The sequence below is a fragment of the Haliotis rufescens genome, unplaced genomic scaffold (assembly GCF_023055435.1).
Source record: "Haliotis rufescens isolate VD_foot unplaced genomic scaffold, xgHalRufe1.0.p SCAF_4, whole genome shotgun sequence".
NCBI classification, from domain to species: Eukaryota; Metazoa; Mollusca; class Gastropoda; order Lepetellida; family Haliotidae; genus Haliotis; species Haliotis rufescens.
In genome coordinates this window covers 54,742,193-54,761,311 of record NW_025964112.1, presented here as the reverse complement: position 1 = coordinate 54,761,311, position 19,119 = coordinate 54,742,193, and the positions used below count along the sequence as shown (strand labels likewise).

At 41.4% G+C, this 19,119-nt stretch overlaps 1 protein-coding gene across 4 annotated transcripts in view; it reads left to right on the top strand.

Moving 5' to 3' along the window:
* LOC124115041 (macrophage mannose receptor 1-like) overlaps nucleotides 1-19,119 on the top strand; it is a 75,397-nt gene that overhangs the window by 41,877 nt on the left and 14,401 nt on the right. For 3 of the 4 annotated variants that reach the window (XM_046475860.2, XM_046475868.2, XM_046475850.2), the window contains 16 exons: nucleotides 1,316-1,432; nucleotides 2,272-2,385; nucleotides 2,520-2,573; nucleotides 5,044-5,223; nucleotides 5,857-6,102; nucleotides 6,574-6,731; nucleotides 7,612-7,731; nucleotides 8,696-8,811; nucleotides 9,384-9,529; nucleotides 10,734-10,939; nucleotides 12,420-12,550; nucleotides 13,346-13,401; nucleotides 13,721-13,933; nucleotides 15,504-15,685; nucleotides 16,163-16,227; nucleotides 18,076-18,188. In XM_046475860.2, the coding sequence (XP_046331816.2) occupies nucleotides 1,316-1,432; nucleotides 2,272-2,385; nucleotides 2,520-2,573; nucleotides 5,044-5,223; nucleotides 5,857-6,102; nucleotides 6,574-6,731; nucleotides 7,612-7,731; nucleotides 8,696-8,811; nucleotides 9,384-9,529; nucleotides 10,734-10,939; nucleotides 12,420-12,550; nucleotides 13,346-13,401; nucleotides 13,721-13,933; nucleotides 15,504-15,685; nucleotides 16,163-16,227; nucleotides 18,076-18,188 (2,217 nt within the window). The remainder of the gene's footprint in view (nucleotides 1-1,315; nucleotides 1,433-2,271; nucleotides 2,386-2,519; nucleotides 2,574-5,043; nucleotides 5,224-5,856; nucleotides 6,103-6,573; nucleotides 6,732-7,611; nucleotides 7,732-8,695; nucleotides 8,812-9,383; nucleotides 9,530-10,733; nucleotides 10,940-12,419; nucleotides 12,551-13,345; nucleotides 13,402-13,720; nucleotides 13,934-15,503; nucleotides 15,686-16,162; nucleotides 16,228-18,075; nucleotides 18,189-19,119) is intronic. The other variant, XM_046475877.2, reaches the window with a different exon arrangement.

The window sequence follows — 19,119 nt, the reverse complement described above, 5'->3', positions numbered from 1 at the left end:
AATCAGCTGCAAGGTATCGCAAGCATGTAACGCGTCCCAACACCGATTTGCATTCATGGAGCGTTGCTTTACGGTGTTACAATTACGAGTACCATATTTTGAACGGAGTCGCATTCGCCACCTAAAATATGTCCAAAATTAGTAGTAAACACATATATTGTTAACAACGTTCCATCATTTGCGATGTGACGTATGGTTATGCAGCGATCGTATTTCTGTAATATTTAAGCTACTACATAGCAAAATACTGGTGATTTCGTAAACTGTGGACTGCTCTACAGCGGTTTCAGTTTTACCTGCTTCCTATGCACTCTCTTCTTCCAGCCCTTCCACACACTTTTTATTCCAAATGAGTGACATCGAATCCACAATAACAATCTAGCAAAGAGACCCGTGCCTATGGACACTTGGTAGTCACAAGTCACTTATCAAATAATGCCACACATAACGCCAGTATCTTAACGGAGGAAGAAATGCATCAGCACTATCAACTTTTGACTTGACTCTAAAACCTGAAGATATGACCATTCTTCTTTTGAACTGGATTCCAAAGCTCCATAAAAATCCGTACAAAGAGAGATACTAGTATATTGCTGGGTCAAGCAACTTTTTTCACAAAATCCCTGTTTCAAAGATTAACCATAACCATCAATACAATTAAGGAAGGACTTTCTATATATTCACAGAAAGTATTTGAGACAAGTGGAATTAATACCATGCGGATTCTCAAAAACTCAAAGGATGTATTTGACTTTTTACAATAACATAAAAAACAGGTTCAATTTAATTTTTCATCTTTATACAAAATGAGTGACATCGAATCCACAATAACAATCTAGCTAAGAAACCCGTGCCTATGGACACAACCGTTGTCATTGAGAAGTATGTTCAAGCTGCTGGTATTTATCTACACATGACTTCATGGTCTGGCTCCACTATACCTCAGAGAACTTACAAGGTTTTACCAACCTCAACGGGCATTACGATCTGCCTGCCAACAACAGATAGTGGAACCACTGGCTCGGACAACATTGGTTTGGAACAGAACCCTACAGCAGACCTGGCGCTGCTCTATGGAAGTAGCTTCTAGTGGGTGTCGGGAGATCCAAGGATGTAAGCAGCTTACGGACAACACTCGGGACCATCCTCTTTGAAAGTGCACGTGACTTGTGCTCTTGAAAAGGGACTATTTAGATAAGATGCACGGTATAAATGTTTAAATTAAATTAAATTAATTGCCTTTGAGGACTGTATAATTGATTTTATTGTGTGCAGATTTAACATGATCTAGGTTTACTGAATTTACGCATTTCAGGTCGCATCAGGGGCATTTCCATTGTGGGACTTTGGATTGGGGCTAACGACCGTGACAGCGAAGGAGGATGGGTCTGGGAAGATAGAGCCCCTTTCGCCTACATGAACTGGGTGCCAGGTCAGTGTGCCAGGCTGTGTGTAGGGGATAGCAGAGACCCTAAGGAAAGACTTGTCTCCCAGGAAAACTCTCCACTTCCGGCGCGTATAGACGAATCGAAACATGACAGATGATGAAAACGTGACTCTTGTTTATGAATAACAACCACGTTTTCTTTAGATCGACTTTTCAGGGTGCCTTTATTAGATTACCTCCATTGAGTTAATAAATAGACATACTCTTATGTTTACCAAAGGTTGGAGTAATGTACAAAAATAACGATATCATTACCATTCTTAGACTACGATATTTGCTGGCAACAAACCAAAATTCACCATACCAACATCAATCACTGGAAAAAAGGAAACAGCAAGAAATTATTGAAATACATAGAAAGAAGCACGCCATTCACAGAGACCAATGCCAACTTAAAATTACTAAATAGCATTTCTCTGTCGTTGGAAATATTAACAAAAATTCTTCTCATCATCATGATCATGAGAGATACACAATCATGAACTACTGAAGATGACCTGTAGAAACCTCGGTGAACCATAACAATGCTTGAAGTAACACCCTTTTCTGTGTGACAATAGTCACTTATTGCAAATGACTGGAGCGTGTACGCGCCATAAGTTATAATCGCCTAAACATCTGCCGCTTAACGCATGCGAATCAAGAGCAGATAAGTATGACCCTACTGTCCATTCATTGGCAACAAGTTTTCATACTCTCTTAAGTTTTCGGCTAATATAATCCGAATCATTGACACTATGTTGAAATAATGTTCAGAGACATATATGTTACAGACCTATTGGTAATTGAATCCTCTATCTTAAATAAACACACACGTCTTACAGGCGAGCCAAACGATTACGGCAACAGCGAGGACTGTGGATTCGTCGTCACCAACAATGCCAGGTGGAACGACTTCAACTGCCAGAGGAGGAATGGTTACATTTGTAAAAAATTAGGTACGTGCTTCAAAATAGTGTTCTGTTCACCTGTGTGATGACAATATATTTATTACAGCATACATCCTAATCAGACAATGATTATTCTAATATCCAGAAAGTGCAGGGCCTATAGTGTTACATTTGTGTTTCAGGAAATATCCAGGCCACCACTGTACAGCCAACGACATCACCAATGACTCTGCCAGGTAGGGAACGATGGAAATTCGTTTCCTCGTCGTCACAACCCTCACCATGAAATAGCCAATAATATGAATAGTTACACCCGTCAAGTGATGAACGAGCATTTTGCTTCAGCTATGTACCCTCCATACCTGATTCTTCATCTTGATGCTGCAGCTTCCCGGAAAGAGAAACCCCCTTCATGACCACTACATAGATTCAGTAGATAGTGTTCATTCCTACAGATTCCAACAAGCGTCATACGACTATGGCTAAAAGGGGTGTTTGACTAAGGTTACAACATTTAAAACCCTCGGTGAAGCTTTCAAATCGTATTACTGTAGATAGGTGGAGATTATTTCCAAAACTGACGCATCAGTGGCAAACTAATGTCCGATGCGGTTACCTCTTTTGGCTTTCTACCATCCGTTTCGTATTTGTGCTGGTAACCCTTGACTTGTGGAGCCTTTGTATGTGTTTATGACGGGTGCCACCGCTGTCACAGGATACGTTTACATTTACGCGAACATCTGCTATAATTCATAAACACATGCTTTTCTAAACTGGAATCACAACTTTAAAACCATTTCTGATGTTGTCGAAACATATCTCAATAAATGGGCAACAAGGGATGAAGAAACTGTTGAATGTCTTTAAGAGTGGGTTCAATCAGTGCGTGATGATGTCATTGGTAGAATGCACAAACTCAAAAAGAGAAAACAGAAATGGAAACAAAACACTCTGTCCCGGCCAGCTGTCATCCAAATTCTCAAATAACATATTAATCATTATATGTAAGCATCACTACATAAATTGTTTGATCAAACAACTTGGTATAAGTCACATATCAAATAATGCCACACATAACGCCAGTATCTTAACGGAGGAAGAAATGCATCAGCACTATCAACTTTTCACTTGACTCTAAAACCTGATCACGCTGAAGACCCGGGTTCGATTCCCGACATGGGTACAATGTGTGAAGCCCATTTCTGGTGTCCCGCGCCGTGATATTGCTGGAATATTGCTAAAAGCGGCGTAAAACCATACTCACTCACTCACTCACTAAAACCTGAAGACATTACCATTCTTCTTTTGAACTGGATTCCAAAGCTCCATAAAAATCCGTAAAAAGAGATATATATTGCTGGGTCAAGCAACTTTTTGCACAAAATCCCTGTTTCAGAGATTAAACATAACCCTCAATACAATTAAGGTAGGACTTTCTATATATTAACAGAAAGTATTTGAGACAAGTGGAATTAATACCATGCGGATTCTCAAAAACTCAAAGGATGTATTTGACTTTTTACAATCTCATAAAAAAACAGGTTCAATTTGATTTTTCATCTTTATACACCACTATCTCACATGACAAACTTAAGGGAAAACTTCATTCCTTGATCCATAGGGCTTTTGTTACATAACGTGGTAATCATGACCACAGATGCAGTTACATATCTATCTTCAGAGGTTCAGGTCAATTTGTCAAAAATGAACGCAAATGACATCTGAACTTTACTGAGAAAACAACATGCAAAATGTTGGACTTCCTCGTTGACAACATCTATGTACATTTTGGGGGTAATATATTTAGGCAAGAAGTAGACATCCCCATGGGAACCAATTGTGCTCCCCTTCTTGCTGATCTGCTTCGTTATGCATATGATAGGAAGTGAACGAATCTGGCCACGTAGTTTAACGTAAGCTTCAGGTATATCGATGATCTGATATCGTTAACCATAAAATAGCAATAACCATCAAATAGCCATTCCCTTCCACTGATTTACCAACCTGGACTAGAAAAGAGGAGATTAGTGAGACCGCTTCATATGTTTCATATCAAGATCTATGTAGAAAGATTCAAGAATGTATGACAAAAAAACTTTCCTTTACCTTATGTGGAGTAATATTCCAGCAGCTCCGGCCCTCAACTTTTGAGATACAATTGAGCATGATCTATCTGCCATTATTTCAAAGAGCGTCATACAACATTTATTCAGAAGTTCTTTGATCAAGGTTACAAAATCCAGGGGTTTTGTGGTAGACATGTGGAGGACACGTGGCGGATCATTGACAAAAATCATGTCCAATGCAATTCACTGTTTTGACTTGTACTATATGTTTCCGTGTTTTTTCAGGTGAACAGTTGACTTGCCTTTGCATTTGTTTGAGGCAGGTACCACCGGTTGGGCAGGATATGCTCACCTTTCGCGAACGCCTGGTCTCATCACTATTTGATAGTGATTCATAAACACATGCTCATGCTGTATACAGAATGCAAGATATAACTTATGAATTTGGAAAGAGTGTTGTTGCTTTTATTTTGATAGTCGGAATCGTAAAGTGGAAATGCCTCATGGTTATAGAAAATGTATTGTCTCTTTTATATTCATTTATGTAGCATTTCAAACCTACCGCTGAACATTTATTTGAGCAACCTCCCTTATATCAATTTACCCTGAATATATCATTGTAGTTCTTTCTCCTTCTCAGCCGGCAAGTTTTACGGGTGCAAGCCAGGGTGGAAGCCATACCTCAACTCGTGCTACCTCGTGGTCAAGACGGAAGTCACGTGGCAGGCAGCGAGGACAGCCTGTCGAGCCGCCGGAGGAGACTTAGCCAGTGTCGCAAGTAAAACAGAAAACCAGTTCATCAACAGCCAGATCCAAAAAGGTAAAACTTCTTGACGCAGTTGGCATGTTGTTTCTTTCTGCTCATGATTCTCAAAGGCATTACCTCGAGTAGCCCTTTACTTTTGAACGCCTTACAGATTCTTACCTAATATAACGATAATATAACCATAGTATGACCATCTTCAGTGGCATGTTTGTGTAGTTCTCACTCGCCGGCAGCTAATACATATCTATATCTGGAATTGAGAAACAGTAAGACGCTGGTAGCTAAACATCATGATTGATGCCATCTAAATATTTTGACACTGTTCAGTCTTACTTTAAATAAATAATGACAAATGCTTATTGATCATTCGCATGTTAATATGCGAATAAGCACTTGAAATGTACCTAGGTTTTGTTTTTATCAGTATGTGTGTTCCCGTGTAGTCCACTACATCTCTCCATTACCTTTGCCCTTCTTCCACCGCTGCTTCGGCTATATAACTTCAGAACCCTCCTCCAGCAGGCTAAAGCATGACTGAATATTGTATTTGAAGTAAGTATATGCATGTCTGTGCAACCATGTCTTGCAGCCCTCGATCATATATGATCACCTCGATAATGCGAATGCGCATGGTTACTTATAAACATACCAGAGATATGAAATATTGAAGCCATGTTGTGCCCCCAGAGAAATGCGTGAATGCGTATTCCAACAACACCAAGTGCGAGGTATGGGCTGAGAGTGGAGAGTGTCAGAAAAATCCAATATGGATGGCGGCCAACTGCAAAGACGCATGCGCACTGTGTGAGTTTGTGTGCGCAGATCGACACACTCTTGCTGAGTGCGCAGCATGGGCGGACATGGGCGAGTGCAGGAAGAACCCTGACTGGATGCACGTGCACTGCGCATTGTCATGTGGCCGCTGTGATCTGGGTGAGTGGCGGAAGTCGTCGCGAAGTGCATGCTGGGTGTTCGCCATAAAAAGATTATCTCGGAAACGCGTTCTTCATTCATATTATTTCTGGGATATAGGTAACTATTTATATAGGATGAATTTAAAGGCCAATAAAGTATGTGTAGTTCATTTCCAAAACCTTCCCCGCATTGCTTTAAGTCCGCTTATGTCACAGTTACCTCCCTTTGTATAAAATATCCTCACGTTTCACAGCGTTGTCTCCCCTTAGCGAAAACACTGTTCATCGTGCGAGATCACGTTAAAGCTAAAACTACATGTGTTTCACATCTTATAAGGCTGCATTCGGAGAACGCGTCACACGTACGTATCGTACATGTATGTATCATACATGTGCCATCCGAAATACTGTTCAACAGTGGAATATGTCTGTTTCAAAACAGACATATAATAGCCATTATGGGGCGATAAACGTTTGTGGTTTGTTCTAGGTTTCAATGACGGAGTCTGGATTGGTTTCAACGACCTCAAAAACACAAACTCCTTCGTATGGACCAACGGTGACGTTAACAAGTTTACTAACTGGGCCCGGAACGAGCCTAACAACTACCAGGGCCATGCAGAAGACTGCGTCGTTCTCTACAGCAATGTGAGTATTTCGGTAGCATCCAAGGGGAAACAACTCGGTGTGTTTTCGAATTGGATAGGGTTAATGTGTGAATGGTTATTAAAGCTGCAGACAGCTTTTTCCAGCTATACCACGGCGGCCTGTAAATATTCGATACTGAACCATACCAGACCGTGAAAGCATGACCAATGATCGACGCCATCTAGTTACAATGACACGCAATTGTTAAACGTTATGATATAATTCCGATTGCATGACCGAACAGTTCCGAATGACAGACCGGATATTAAGGGAGCTGACGGGCTATAGATCATGGCAACCCGTATGTACGTCTTGATGGAATTAAGGTGTCAACATTAATAGACGACTTGAGATGATTTGTCCTTTCCTGGTGGTCAGGAAACGTTATCAGCCAAAGAAATTCGTGGATGGCCCGGGCCGACATCTAGTCACTAAAATAAAAATATTTTACAGAATAAAACAGTAATGTTGTTGTTATCTTAATAAAATATATAAAAGGAGCCCAGCGACTCCCTACATTTCCAGAGACCCTGTAACTATAGTTGTGTAGACTTCCAACTATTGTAGACTTGCTTGACTGTATAGCTACTGTGTTACTGTGCCTGGTGTGTTTTGTATTCATTCAACGTTGTTTCATTACGATCATTATTATCGATGGTCTGTCAGCACCATATCCATTCGCTGGATTCACTACCATGACCTGCATCGCCTCGAACGTGGCATGTTGCAAGCTTTGATATATGAATGTTGAAAGTGGCGTTAACTAACGTCAAAATGTCTTCAACCAACAGGCAGGCCCTGGCACGCATGCGCTCTCAATCTCCGACCACATTGGTTTGTCAAGTATGCCTCAACAGAATTATGTGTTGTTTGGTTTCAGGGAGCTCAGTGGAACGACGATTCCTGTGACGCGAACCACGGCTATGTGTGTAAGGCCTCCAAACAGGTGACGGCCGTCACGCAACAGTCGCCATTTTCTGTGGGCTGTTCCAATGTCAAGGTTAGCGTCGCTTGGATCGTAAACACATAATACTGTTAGTTAAGAAATATACGACTCGTTTATTTCTTGTATGAAATATAAACCATACGTACAGCCTCTTTGTTAGTAAAAAGAACACGTTTTAAAAATATTAATCCGTATATAAATAATGATGACTGCCTGAATATGATCCTATCTCGGCAATGGGGAAATTTGGTCTTTCGCATATTTATTCTCACAATTTCAACGTCGATTATCTGTACCTTTTCTACCAATATCGACTAACATGTATCGCCCACGTTTGGAAGCGGCCATTCGGCCATTGCGTTTATCTACGTTAAACAACTCACTGGACTCTTCCCTCTAAAAAATAACGTCGTCCAATTAACGACGTCATCAAGTTGCGAGCGCATGTTCGAATCTCCAGAAATGTTTTTTTCAAGGTTTTTTCAATCTTATATAAGCAACTGAACACGTGACTCTAGGTAAAATGTCCGAAGCCCTTCTGACAAATATATTATTCCCTTGGATTGAATTTCATTCTTAAGTTTAAAACATGAGTCCATATGCATGTACAGTTAACAGTAAAGGTTAACTGTTTCTAAATGTGCTGTACATGAATCCACATGCATGTACAGTTAACAGTAAAGGTTAACTGTTTCTAAATGTGCTGTACATGAGTCCATATGCATGTACAGTTAACAGTAAAGGTTAACTATTTCTAAATGAGCTGTACATGAGCCCATATGCATGTACAGTTAACAGTAAAGGTTAACTATTTCTAAATGAGCTGTACATGAGCCCATATGCATGTACAGTTAACAGTAAAGGTTAACTGTTTCTAAATGTGCTGTACATGAGTCCATATGCATGTACAGTTAGCAGTAAAGGTTAACTATTTCTAAATGAGCTGTACATGAGCCCATATGCATGTACAGTTAACAGTAAGGGTTAACTGTTTCTGAATGTGCTTTGTCCCTTCCAGGGCAGCCTCGGGTATCAGCACTACTGCTACCAGTTCAACAACATCCCCTTGGCGTGGCAGGCATCGGAGAACATGTGCAAGACACGGGGAGGTCATCTGGCAACAATCAACTCGTAGTGAGTTACCTTGAGTTTCCCAACTGCCTAGACCGGGTACAATACACTGTGTTCATTGATGTACTAGTAAAATATAACCACCATGTTCCATGTTCTACTAAAATACAACCACTATGTTCGTGTTCCAGTAAAATACAACCACTATGTTCCATGTTCAGGTCAAATACAACCACTATGTTCGTGTTCTAGTAAATACAACCACTATGTTCGTGTTCTAGTAAAATACAACCACAATGTTCCTGCTCTGGCAAAATATTTCCACTATGTTCGTGTTCTAGCAAACTACAACCACTATGTTCCATGTTCAAGTAAAATACAACCACTATGTTCGTGTTCTAGTAAAATACAACCTTAATGTTCCATGTTCAGGTAAAATACAACCACTATGTTCCATGTTCTACTAAAATACCACCGCCATATTCGTGTTCCAGTTAAATACAACAACTATGTTCGTGTTCCAGTAAAATACAACAACTATGTTCGTGTTCTAGTGACATACACCCACTATGTTGTGTGTTGTGTTCTAGTAACATATGAGTACAGTATTACAGTGAGATCCTGTCTTGTTCAAGTGACGTCCAGTCATTCATTGCATCCGAGCTGACCAAGAGGGACGACGTGTACTGGATCGGCCTCACCGACGTCGCCGACCCTGGAAACTACACCTGGGCAACGGGGGACAAACTGCTATACACGCCCTGGGACAAGAGTCACAACGGTGGGTGTTCAAGTAGCAGTGTTCTCTGGCATGAGTGGTGGTGTAAGTGTGAGACACACTCAACACTATTCCAGCTATGGGTAAATATACGAACAACGACAAATGCCATCGGGGTACGATGAAACGTTATCATTCCGTCTCGACATGACCACCCGATCCACTTGGTCGCCTAATACTACAAGCATAGGTTGCTATGGGATCATTCTAACCCGAAATCCCTAAGGCTCCACCATTTTGTAATGTAGATAAGTATTGAAATCAAAATGCCGTCACGTATTGTCACATACAGGAACATCAAGAGTAAATGTACCATACTATGGTGAATTGGAGGGGCATTTAGAAAAGGTAGATCACAGCAATGTCAAAAAAACAAGAGACTTTTAATACTTTATTTAAATGCTTTTTTTTAATGCAATATTACTAGATGAAAAACTTGGACAGAAAATGAAAGAAACACTCATTCCAAATTTGCCGTTTATGCAGAGACATCAGTTGATTGCATCTGCATTGCACCGACTCGATTTTGGTCGCTTTGGGTTTGTGGAGTGACCTCTTATTCCTTAATTTGTTCTTGAGCCTTCGTGTGGGGGGGGGGGGGGGGGGGGCAAACAGACGCTTCACACAAGGTTGAAGTGGTGACAATAATGGTGTCTCAGACGTTTACCCCTTTTCGGAAACCCACGAGCACGGTATGGTGCTAAAAACCTAGAGGAGGGACGGATGACCAAGTCGTCTAAGGCGCCGCGATTCGCTGTGCAGAGTTGCGTCCCTTGGACACGCCAGAAACATATGATTGTGGATTCGAATCCCGGTTCGCCCCGATTATGTTTCTTGGTTTGTCAGCACCATACCCGTGCTCGTGGGTTTCACCGAAGTGGTAAACGTCCTAGACCTGCATCACTTTGGGCTCTCCTCCCACATCAAGCCGACACGCCGTGATATAGCTGGAATAATGTTAAAAGCGGCGTTAAACCCAACTCACGCACTCACTAAAAACTAGAAACACCTCTGCACAGAGACTTGCGGCGCCCAAGACGACTGGGCAGTCCGTGCCCCCACACCTGTACATTAAATGTGATTATGCATGTGATCACATCTATCAACGCAAATCCCTTATGTTATGTGATTTTCTTTGTTAAAAGGCTAACAGTTTCAAATTGTGGCCCTGTTATCCATTTAGTTGATGTGTTCTATGTTGAAACAGGCTCTGAAAGATCAACGTGTGTAGGCATGAGGACCACCCTGCCCACTGGGCTCTGGCAGAACCTACAGTGTACCGTCATCAAACCCTACATCTGTCAGCTCCCGAGGCAGGGATTCACCCCACCGCCGACAACCCCCACCCCCACCACCTCCGTCCCGCTCCCATGCGCATCTGGGTGGAGTGGGTATCAGTCCTACTGCTACAAGGTAATGTAGGCCACACCCAGCCTCACAGCGGGATCCCAGAAGTTGTAAGAAATATGCAATGGAAGCAGACTTGACATAGAACTTCTTCATTCTTTCTTCGTTTCTGTACATGTGTTAGTACTCTATCGGCCGTTGTACAAAGCGATCTTAGCGCTAAGGTGATCGTAGCTCCCATACCTTAAAAATAGACTTACGAGAGTCCTAGCGCTTAGGTTGTTTTGTACAACGTCACCCAGCTGGCGATATAGCAACGATTACATATGCAAATTAACAAAACAGCATACAAACAAAGGTGATTAAGTGATCATAGCGATGAAACCTATACCCGGCTGTGAAGTGTGGCGGGGATATAGGTTTGAGCTGTGTCTGTCCGTCCTTCTTTCCGTTCGTTCGTCCGACATTCATGGGGATACAAAAATGAGAACATTTTTCATCATTAAGGGATACATTTACAGTTGATTTAGCCCGAAACAAACCATCGAAAATTCCTGTTTTACAGTTCTATCAATGTCTTGGAAACATTTTGAATACGTCATTAGTTGATGAATAAGTTTGAAAACCGCCACCAAGAATGAATATTTTACAGAGTTATGACAATTTATGTAGAGTTGGATTCGCTTCAGGAGCACGACTAATAAAACCGTTTGGTATATCTTCATGACACTTTGTATACCCAACAGACAATACTTAGTGCTGAAAAAGTGCCTTTGATATCATGGAATTTTGCAATTTGTTATTGTTTCGATGGAGAGTAGTTCTTGTGCAAAAACGTTCTCCATGAAACCGTTCTACTGTAGTTGCTTATAAATACATGACTCTTTTGAATGGATAACAATTATATTAATATTTCTTTATTCTTTGTAACGACATTTTAGGGCTACGTCTTGCCATTTGCCATTGAGATTACAATAAAATGAGGTAGCTAATGAGATTAACGGGAGAAAGCCCAATGATGTACAATGAAGAAGGGACCGGTTACGATAACAAAGAACTGACTGTAGTAAAGCTAACAATACGGCAATCAAGATATCCAATTGTGGATACTGATGCTTAGGATTAAAGCATATTTTGTTGTTGGTCGTTTAACGCCGCACTCGGCAATGTTCCAGCTTTATGACGGTAGTCAGTAAATAATCGAGTCTGGACCAGACAATCCAGTGATTTACATCATGAGCATCGATCCAGGCAATTGGGATACGATGACATGCATCAACCAAGTCAGCGAGCCTGACCACGCGCTTGATAGATGCCTTGGTCTCAGTCTGTTAATAGCTGGCTTCTTTCTTTTGATTTCAATAGTTTCTTGTACTGGTTAATTAAGGCATCTGCCTATCGCTCTCCCAGACATCGAGCTATTTGTTCACAAAGGCGGGTATATAGATGAACCTGTTAATTTTGGACCTGCTCCAGGACGAACTGTGGTACCTTGTGACAATTCCATGTCATAAGCAAACCTAAATGCAAATCCCGTGTCCAACAGGCGTTCAGGATGAGCTCCAGCCAGCGGAAGACGTGGTCGGAGGCGCTGGTGTACTGCCAGGGTCTGTCTGGGAGTTTGGCCAGCATCCACAGCAAGGAACTGGAGAATTTCCTCCTCACCAACCTGCTTAGGTAACGTCTACAATAGATTCTTACGAAACCACCCACGGCGGCACAAGATATTATGTGGTCGTTGTGGCAGATACCGATTAAAGCTTGATGGTGGGACGTACACTATCAATCAGGTACACTTCCAGAATACCGGATACCTTTCCGCCATGTTTGGCTGATGCTACTAATATGGCAGCTCGCGACATCGTGAATATTTAAGATAGCACGATGAAGCTCAACATAAGCAGAAAGAATACTCCGCTTGCGTTTGTAAGTAAGTGAATTTGGTTTAGAGGGCGCTTTGATAAAAAAGAAGGGCGGCGAAAAGGTCACTAGACACACTCCTTACAAATGAGGCAGAAGGTATCCGGTATTCAGTATTCTAGCCGCCAATACATATGGACACAAGGACAATTGGAGGAGATAAACAACTTCTTCATTATAATAGGTCAATACTTCTTTGATAAAAGTGTTAGAAACGTCGCTGAAATTGTATTTCATTAAATAAAGAGTGAATGAGTGAGTGAGTTGGGTTTAACGATGCTTTTAACAGTGTAATAAAGAAGTTATCCATACCAACCTGTCTTGGTTAATCACACCGACTGCCTCTCAAAGAAGAATTGTGGATATATTCCTGATTTCAAAGAATTCTATTTGAATCCGAGGAGTTCGGGAGACGTCTTGGAAAAAAATACTAGCCTCTTCAAGCAGTTCATTTTTTAAGAAATTAATGATAAATTAGATGTATGTATTTAGTCCTTTCTCTCGACATTATCGATTGAAACGTCATACCAAATTCAAACTGCTCTGTTGCAGATTTTACTACAACGCTAACTTCTGGGTGGGTCTTAGTGACAGATCCGTGGAAGGCAGTAAGTAGAAATCAACTCATCATGTTTATCATAATATATATTATTTCCGTGTATATATAAGAAATATTTCACATTAAGAATACGTTGTATAACAGTATGAGCTAATGCGGAGCCCAGATCATGCGATAGTTGACCGCTAGATATTAAGGGATTGATCATTATCATTTTACCTATCTCTTTCGACGTTATTTTTAATGACCCCCTTCCCCTAATAGTCGCAACCCCACCATAATGAACATAATAAATAATAAATCAGTCCTTAATGGTGTTCATTTTCATGTGTCATGTCCATTACGTACTGACGTACTGCACTCTGCAGGTTACGTGTGGTCTGACGGCACCCCCTTCGACTACAACAACTGGTACCGCGGCGAACCAAGCAACTCCGGCGGCAACGAAGACTGTGTGGAGTTTAACGAGTTCACCAAGCAATGGAACGACAACAGCTGCTTTATTGCCAAAGATTTCATCTGTGAGATACCTCGCGGCACCACCGTCCCAACGACGACGATACAGACGACCACGCCGATTGGTATGGTACTTTATTTAAGTACTTTAATATTGTGTCCTTGGTGTTACTGCCGCTCAAAAGAAAGTATATTTTAATAGTGGCTAAAAATTAAACAAACAAGAAATGGTTATTCGTTGGTGATGTCTTTAACACGTGTATCATTGTTGTGTTTGGAACCTTACGTTTGCATAGTAACTTTTGTATAATGTTTTTTGGTCAAATTCACTTTTCTTACTTCTTACTGTGTGTGTGTGCTTGTACTAGTCTGGACAGATGCCGATTTATAGTGCTAGCTCACTGAGATACCATGTCGCAGTTTAACATGAATACCCCACTCAGACACAATATACTGACTCCGAGCCGACCAGTCCTTGCTTTAACCCCTTAATGCCGAGCGCAAGACAGGGTAACAACAAGTGCCATCTTTTAACGTCTTTTGGTATGACGCGGCCGGGGATCGAACCCCGGACCTTCCGCTCTCCGATCGATCCGGGCGGACGCTCTACCACTAGACCACGGAAGCGGTCCGTTGTTTTGGGTAAAAATGAAGAACCATTGAAAGATCTCGAACTAATGTCTGAGTGCGGCGTTAAATAACAATCAAACAAATAGAGCTAATGTACCTACCTAGGTGGTCCAGTTGACGTCGAGACTCTTTTCAGATACTCTGCGCAGGATTTGTTGGGTCATGTGTTAGATTCCCAAATTCACCCGAGTAGTAATTTTCTTGCAGCTCTTATGTTGTTATGCAACGAAGTTTACCCATTCAGTTACGTGTCTATCATCTACCTCACTGTAGAAAGAGGGCACAGCCGGTTGCGGCGCCACAATTCACTTTGCACAGTTGCGTCCAGTAGCTGTGTCAGGATCCGCTGATTTCTGGTTCGAATCCAATAGATTATATTGAAGCATTTCTTTGGTTTGTCAGTACAAATGCCGTTACTTTGGGACTTTCACCAACAGTAGTTGGTTGGTTGGTTTTCATGCACATATCATTACACAGCTACAACACCAAGACTAATAGTGACACTTGCTGAAATTAGAAATCAAGTTTCGTGTCACCATTACAGTTGTGACTGCATTGTCCTTGCATGTCTTCCAAACACGTACATCAATAGCAATGTGTTCGTCTTGGACGAGCTTTAGTTTGATTGATTGTTTGTGGTTTTACGCCGCACTCAGCAATATTCCAGCTATATGACGGCGGTCTGTAAATAATCGAGTCTGGACCAGACAATCCAGTAATATCATGAGCATCGATCCATGCAATTAGAATCGATGACATGCATCAACCAAGTCAGCGAGCCTGACCACCCGATCCCGTTAGTCGCCTTTTACGAAAAAGCATAGTCACCTTTTACGGCAAGCATGGGTTGCTGAAGACCTATTCTACCCCGGATCTTCACGGGTTCACCAACAGTAAGTTGACACATAGTGATCTAACGTAAATACTGATAAGAGCGGATGTACAGCGACTCATTGACGTGGGTATCACTGGGGACCTACAACCTCTAAAGTAACGATGCGTTTATTCCTAACCTCGGGATATACTGTGCCTTGATACCTGATATGTACACTTGTCCTCCCCCAGTTGCATGTGCGGGCACCGACAGCGGCTGGGACTACCACGCGGGCAGCTGTTACTTCATCTCAGCGCCGTGGGGTGCGGACGCGAAGAAGTCGTGGTACGAAGCCCGACGATACTGCATGGGTAAGGGTGGTGACCTCGCCAGCATTCACGACGTGGGCGTCAACAATTTCCTTACATCACTGGTAAGTATATGTGGAGCTGCCACCTAAAGCTGCATATTATCATTGATCAGTTGGTCAGGTCAATAGCGGCAACAGCAGAAGGGTAGATGATGTCACTGCGTGGATAGATATATAGATAGATAGATAGATAGATAGATAGATGAGCTGTATAATTTACTCAACCGGTAATTTCAAGAGTGCGGATAGATAGATAGATAGATAGATAGATAGATAGATAGATAGATAGATAGATAGATAGATAGAGTGACAGAGTGATAGATAGTGTATGTGTCAGAGTCAAAAAATATATTAAACGTATTTTGATATGATGCGACCGAGGAAAGACCCAGCGACCGGATGAAGTTGATTGAACTAATCATGAAAAGTGATTTATTCACAACATTCATAAACTTTGCAAGTCTGCCAAAGTTGATATTTTGATTAAGTGTTGCGTCAACGGCCCTATTGTTACATGTAACATGTTTCTGTTGTTTCCAGATAACAAAGAGGTCGAACGGTATTTACTGGATAGGCCTGAACCAGCTGGGAATGGACAGTTATGTGTATGTTCTGTAGTTCACCCCTCTCAGTTACTCACTAATTCTGTAAATGGCAATTTGTATCTTTCTAAGAAGTTCATGCGTAAATTTTCATTGTCCTTCGTTTATTCTTCGCTTTGTCAGCTGTCAGCAGAAGCAAAAATTCAGTTATTCCCTCACTTCGTCAGCTGGTCGGAAGAGTTAATTCAGTTAATTCCCAGCTTCGTCAGCTGGTCGGAAACAGTAATTCAGTTTTTTCAGTGCTTCGTCAGCTCGTCGAAAACAGAAATTCAGTTTATTCCTCACTTTGTCAGCTGGTCGGAGGCAGTAATTCAATTTATTCCTCGCTTTGTCAGCTGATCGGTAGCAGTGATTCACTTTATTCCTCACTTTGTCAACTGGGCGGAAGCGGTAATTCAATTTATGCCCTCTTTGTCATCTGGTCGGAAGCAGTATTTCAGTTTATTCCTCGCTTTGTCAGCTGGTCGGAAGCGGTAATTCAGTTTATTCCTCGCTTTGTCAGCTGGTCGTAAGCAGTTATTCAATTTATTCCTCACTTTGTCAACTGGTCGGAAGCAGTAACTCAATTTATGCCCGCTTTGTCACCTGGTCGGAAGCAGTAATTCAGTTTATTCCCCACTTTGTCAGTTTGTCGGAAGCAGTAAATCAATTTATTCCCTGCTTCGTCAGTTGGTCGGAAGCAGTAATTCTAGTTTAATTCCTCGCTTTGTCAGCTGGTATGAAACAGAAAATCACTTTATTCCTTGATTTGTCAGTTGGTCGGAAGCAGTAATTCTAGTTTATTCCTCGCTTTGTCAGCTGGTATGAAACAGAAATTAACTTTACTCCTTGATTTGTCAGCTGATCGGAAACGGTAATTCAGTTTTTTCCTTCTTCGTCAGCTCGTCGGAAACAGTAATTCAGTTTTTTCCTTTCTTCGTCAGCCCGTCGAAAACAGTAATTCAGTTTATTCCCCACTTTATCAGTTTGTCGGAAGCAGTAAATCAATTTATTCCCTGCTTCGTCAGATGGTCGGAAGCAGTAATTCTAGTTTATTCCTCGCTTTGTCAGCTGGTATGAAACAGAAATTCACTTTATTCCCTGCTTCGTCAGTTGGTCGGAAGCAGTAATTCTAGTTTATTCCTCGCTTTGTCAGCTGGTATGAAACAGAAATTCACTTTATTCCCTGCTTCGTCAGTTGGTCGGAAGCAGTAATTCTAGTTTATTCCTCGCTTTGTCAGCTGGTATGAAACAGAAAATCACTTTATTCCTTGATTTGTCAGCTCGTCGGAAACAGTAATTCAGTTTTTTCCTTTCTTCGTCAGCCCCTCGAAAACAGTAATTCAGTTTATTCCCCACTTTGTCAGTTTGTAGGAAGCAGTAAATCAATTTATTGCCTGCTTCGTCAGTTGGTCGGAAGCAGTAATTCTAGTTTATTCCTCGCTTTGTCAGCTGGTATGAAACAGAAATTCACTTTATTCCTTGATTTGTCAGTTGGTCGGAAGCAGTAATTCTAGTTTATTCCTCGCTTTGTCAGCTGGTATGAAACAGAAATTAACTTTACTCCTTGATTTGTCAGCTGATCGGAAACGGTAATTCAGTTTTTTCCTTCTTCGTCAGCTCGTCGGAAACAGTAATTCAGTTTTTTCCTTTCTTCGTCAGCCCGTCGAAAACAGTAATTCAGTTTATTCTTCACTTTTTCAGCTAGTCGGAGGTAGTAATTCAATTTATTCCTCGCTTTGTCAGCTTGTCGGTAGCAGTAATTCACTTTATTCCTTGATTTGTCAGCTGGTCGGATACAGTAATTCACTATATTCCCTGATTTGTCAGCTGGTCGGATACAGTAATTCACTATATTCCCTGATTTGTCAGCTGGTCGGACGGATCAACATCGAACTATGTCAACTGGAAGCCGGGCGAGCCGAATGATGCGTACGGTGGTCAGCTGTGCGTGGACATATACGGAGGAGTCACCGCAGGACCAGGTGAGTGGGGAATGAGTGGATGGAATTTTACACAGTAAGGATAAGAATTTATGGATGAACAACTTCTTTATTACAATTAAGAGCGACGTTTCGGTGTAGGTTCTAACACCGTTATCAAGCAAGTACACAATAGTCCGCTCTGTTGCAATCATATGACGGGGACATGTTATTATCGAAAACCAGACAGGCCGACTACCTGTTTACAAATTAACCACACAGTTTCGAAAGCGACCACAAACACAAGCCTAACATCACGAACGGTAGTCAATGACCAACATATCGACATGTACTTACAATATATCCACCAGCTTATTTGTCCATCGTATGTCAAGTTACGACAACTATATCTCAAAGCAAAGTTCTATTGTCATCCTAACGTTCATAAATTTAATATGCTTCTGTCATCACCAGATACATACATGTATATTATTACAAATCTAGCAAAATATCTATATTATGCAAATGAAGTAAGAAATGCGAAATTGAAAGCTTAAAACCTGTCTGTACTCACCTTTTGTACACAAAGTCCCGTGGCCTATATGTATTGGAAATACAATGAATGAATATCCACTTGCACCTACAATTTATGAATATGTACCTACACTATTTCTACATCTATATACATGTACACTATATGTATGTGTCCATCACTACATCTACATACCTACACTACATCCACATGTACCATATCTGTTCAACCGCCTTCGTGGTGTAGTGGATTAAGCGTCTGCCGCGGAAAGCTGAAGGTCGGCGGTGCGATCCCCTGGCCGCGTTATCCCGAAAGACGATACAAGATGGTTCTTGCTGGAACAAGAAACACCAAGCTCGAAATCGGTATAATGTGGGGTTTCCATGTGAAACTGCAGCATGGTAACTCAGTGGATTTGCATTATAAAACCGGCATGCACGTCGCTATGTAATTGCTATAATA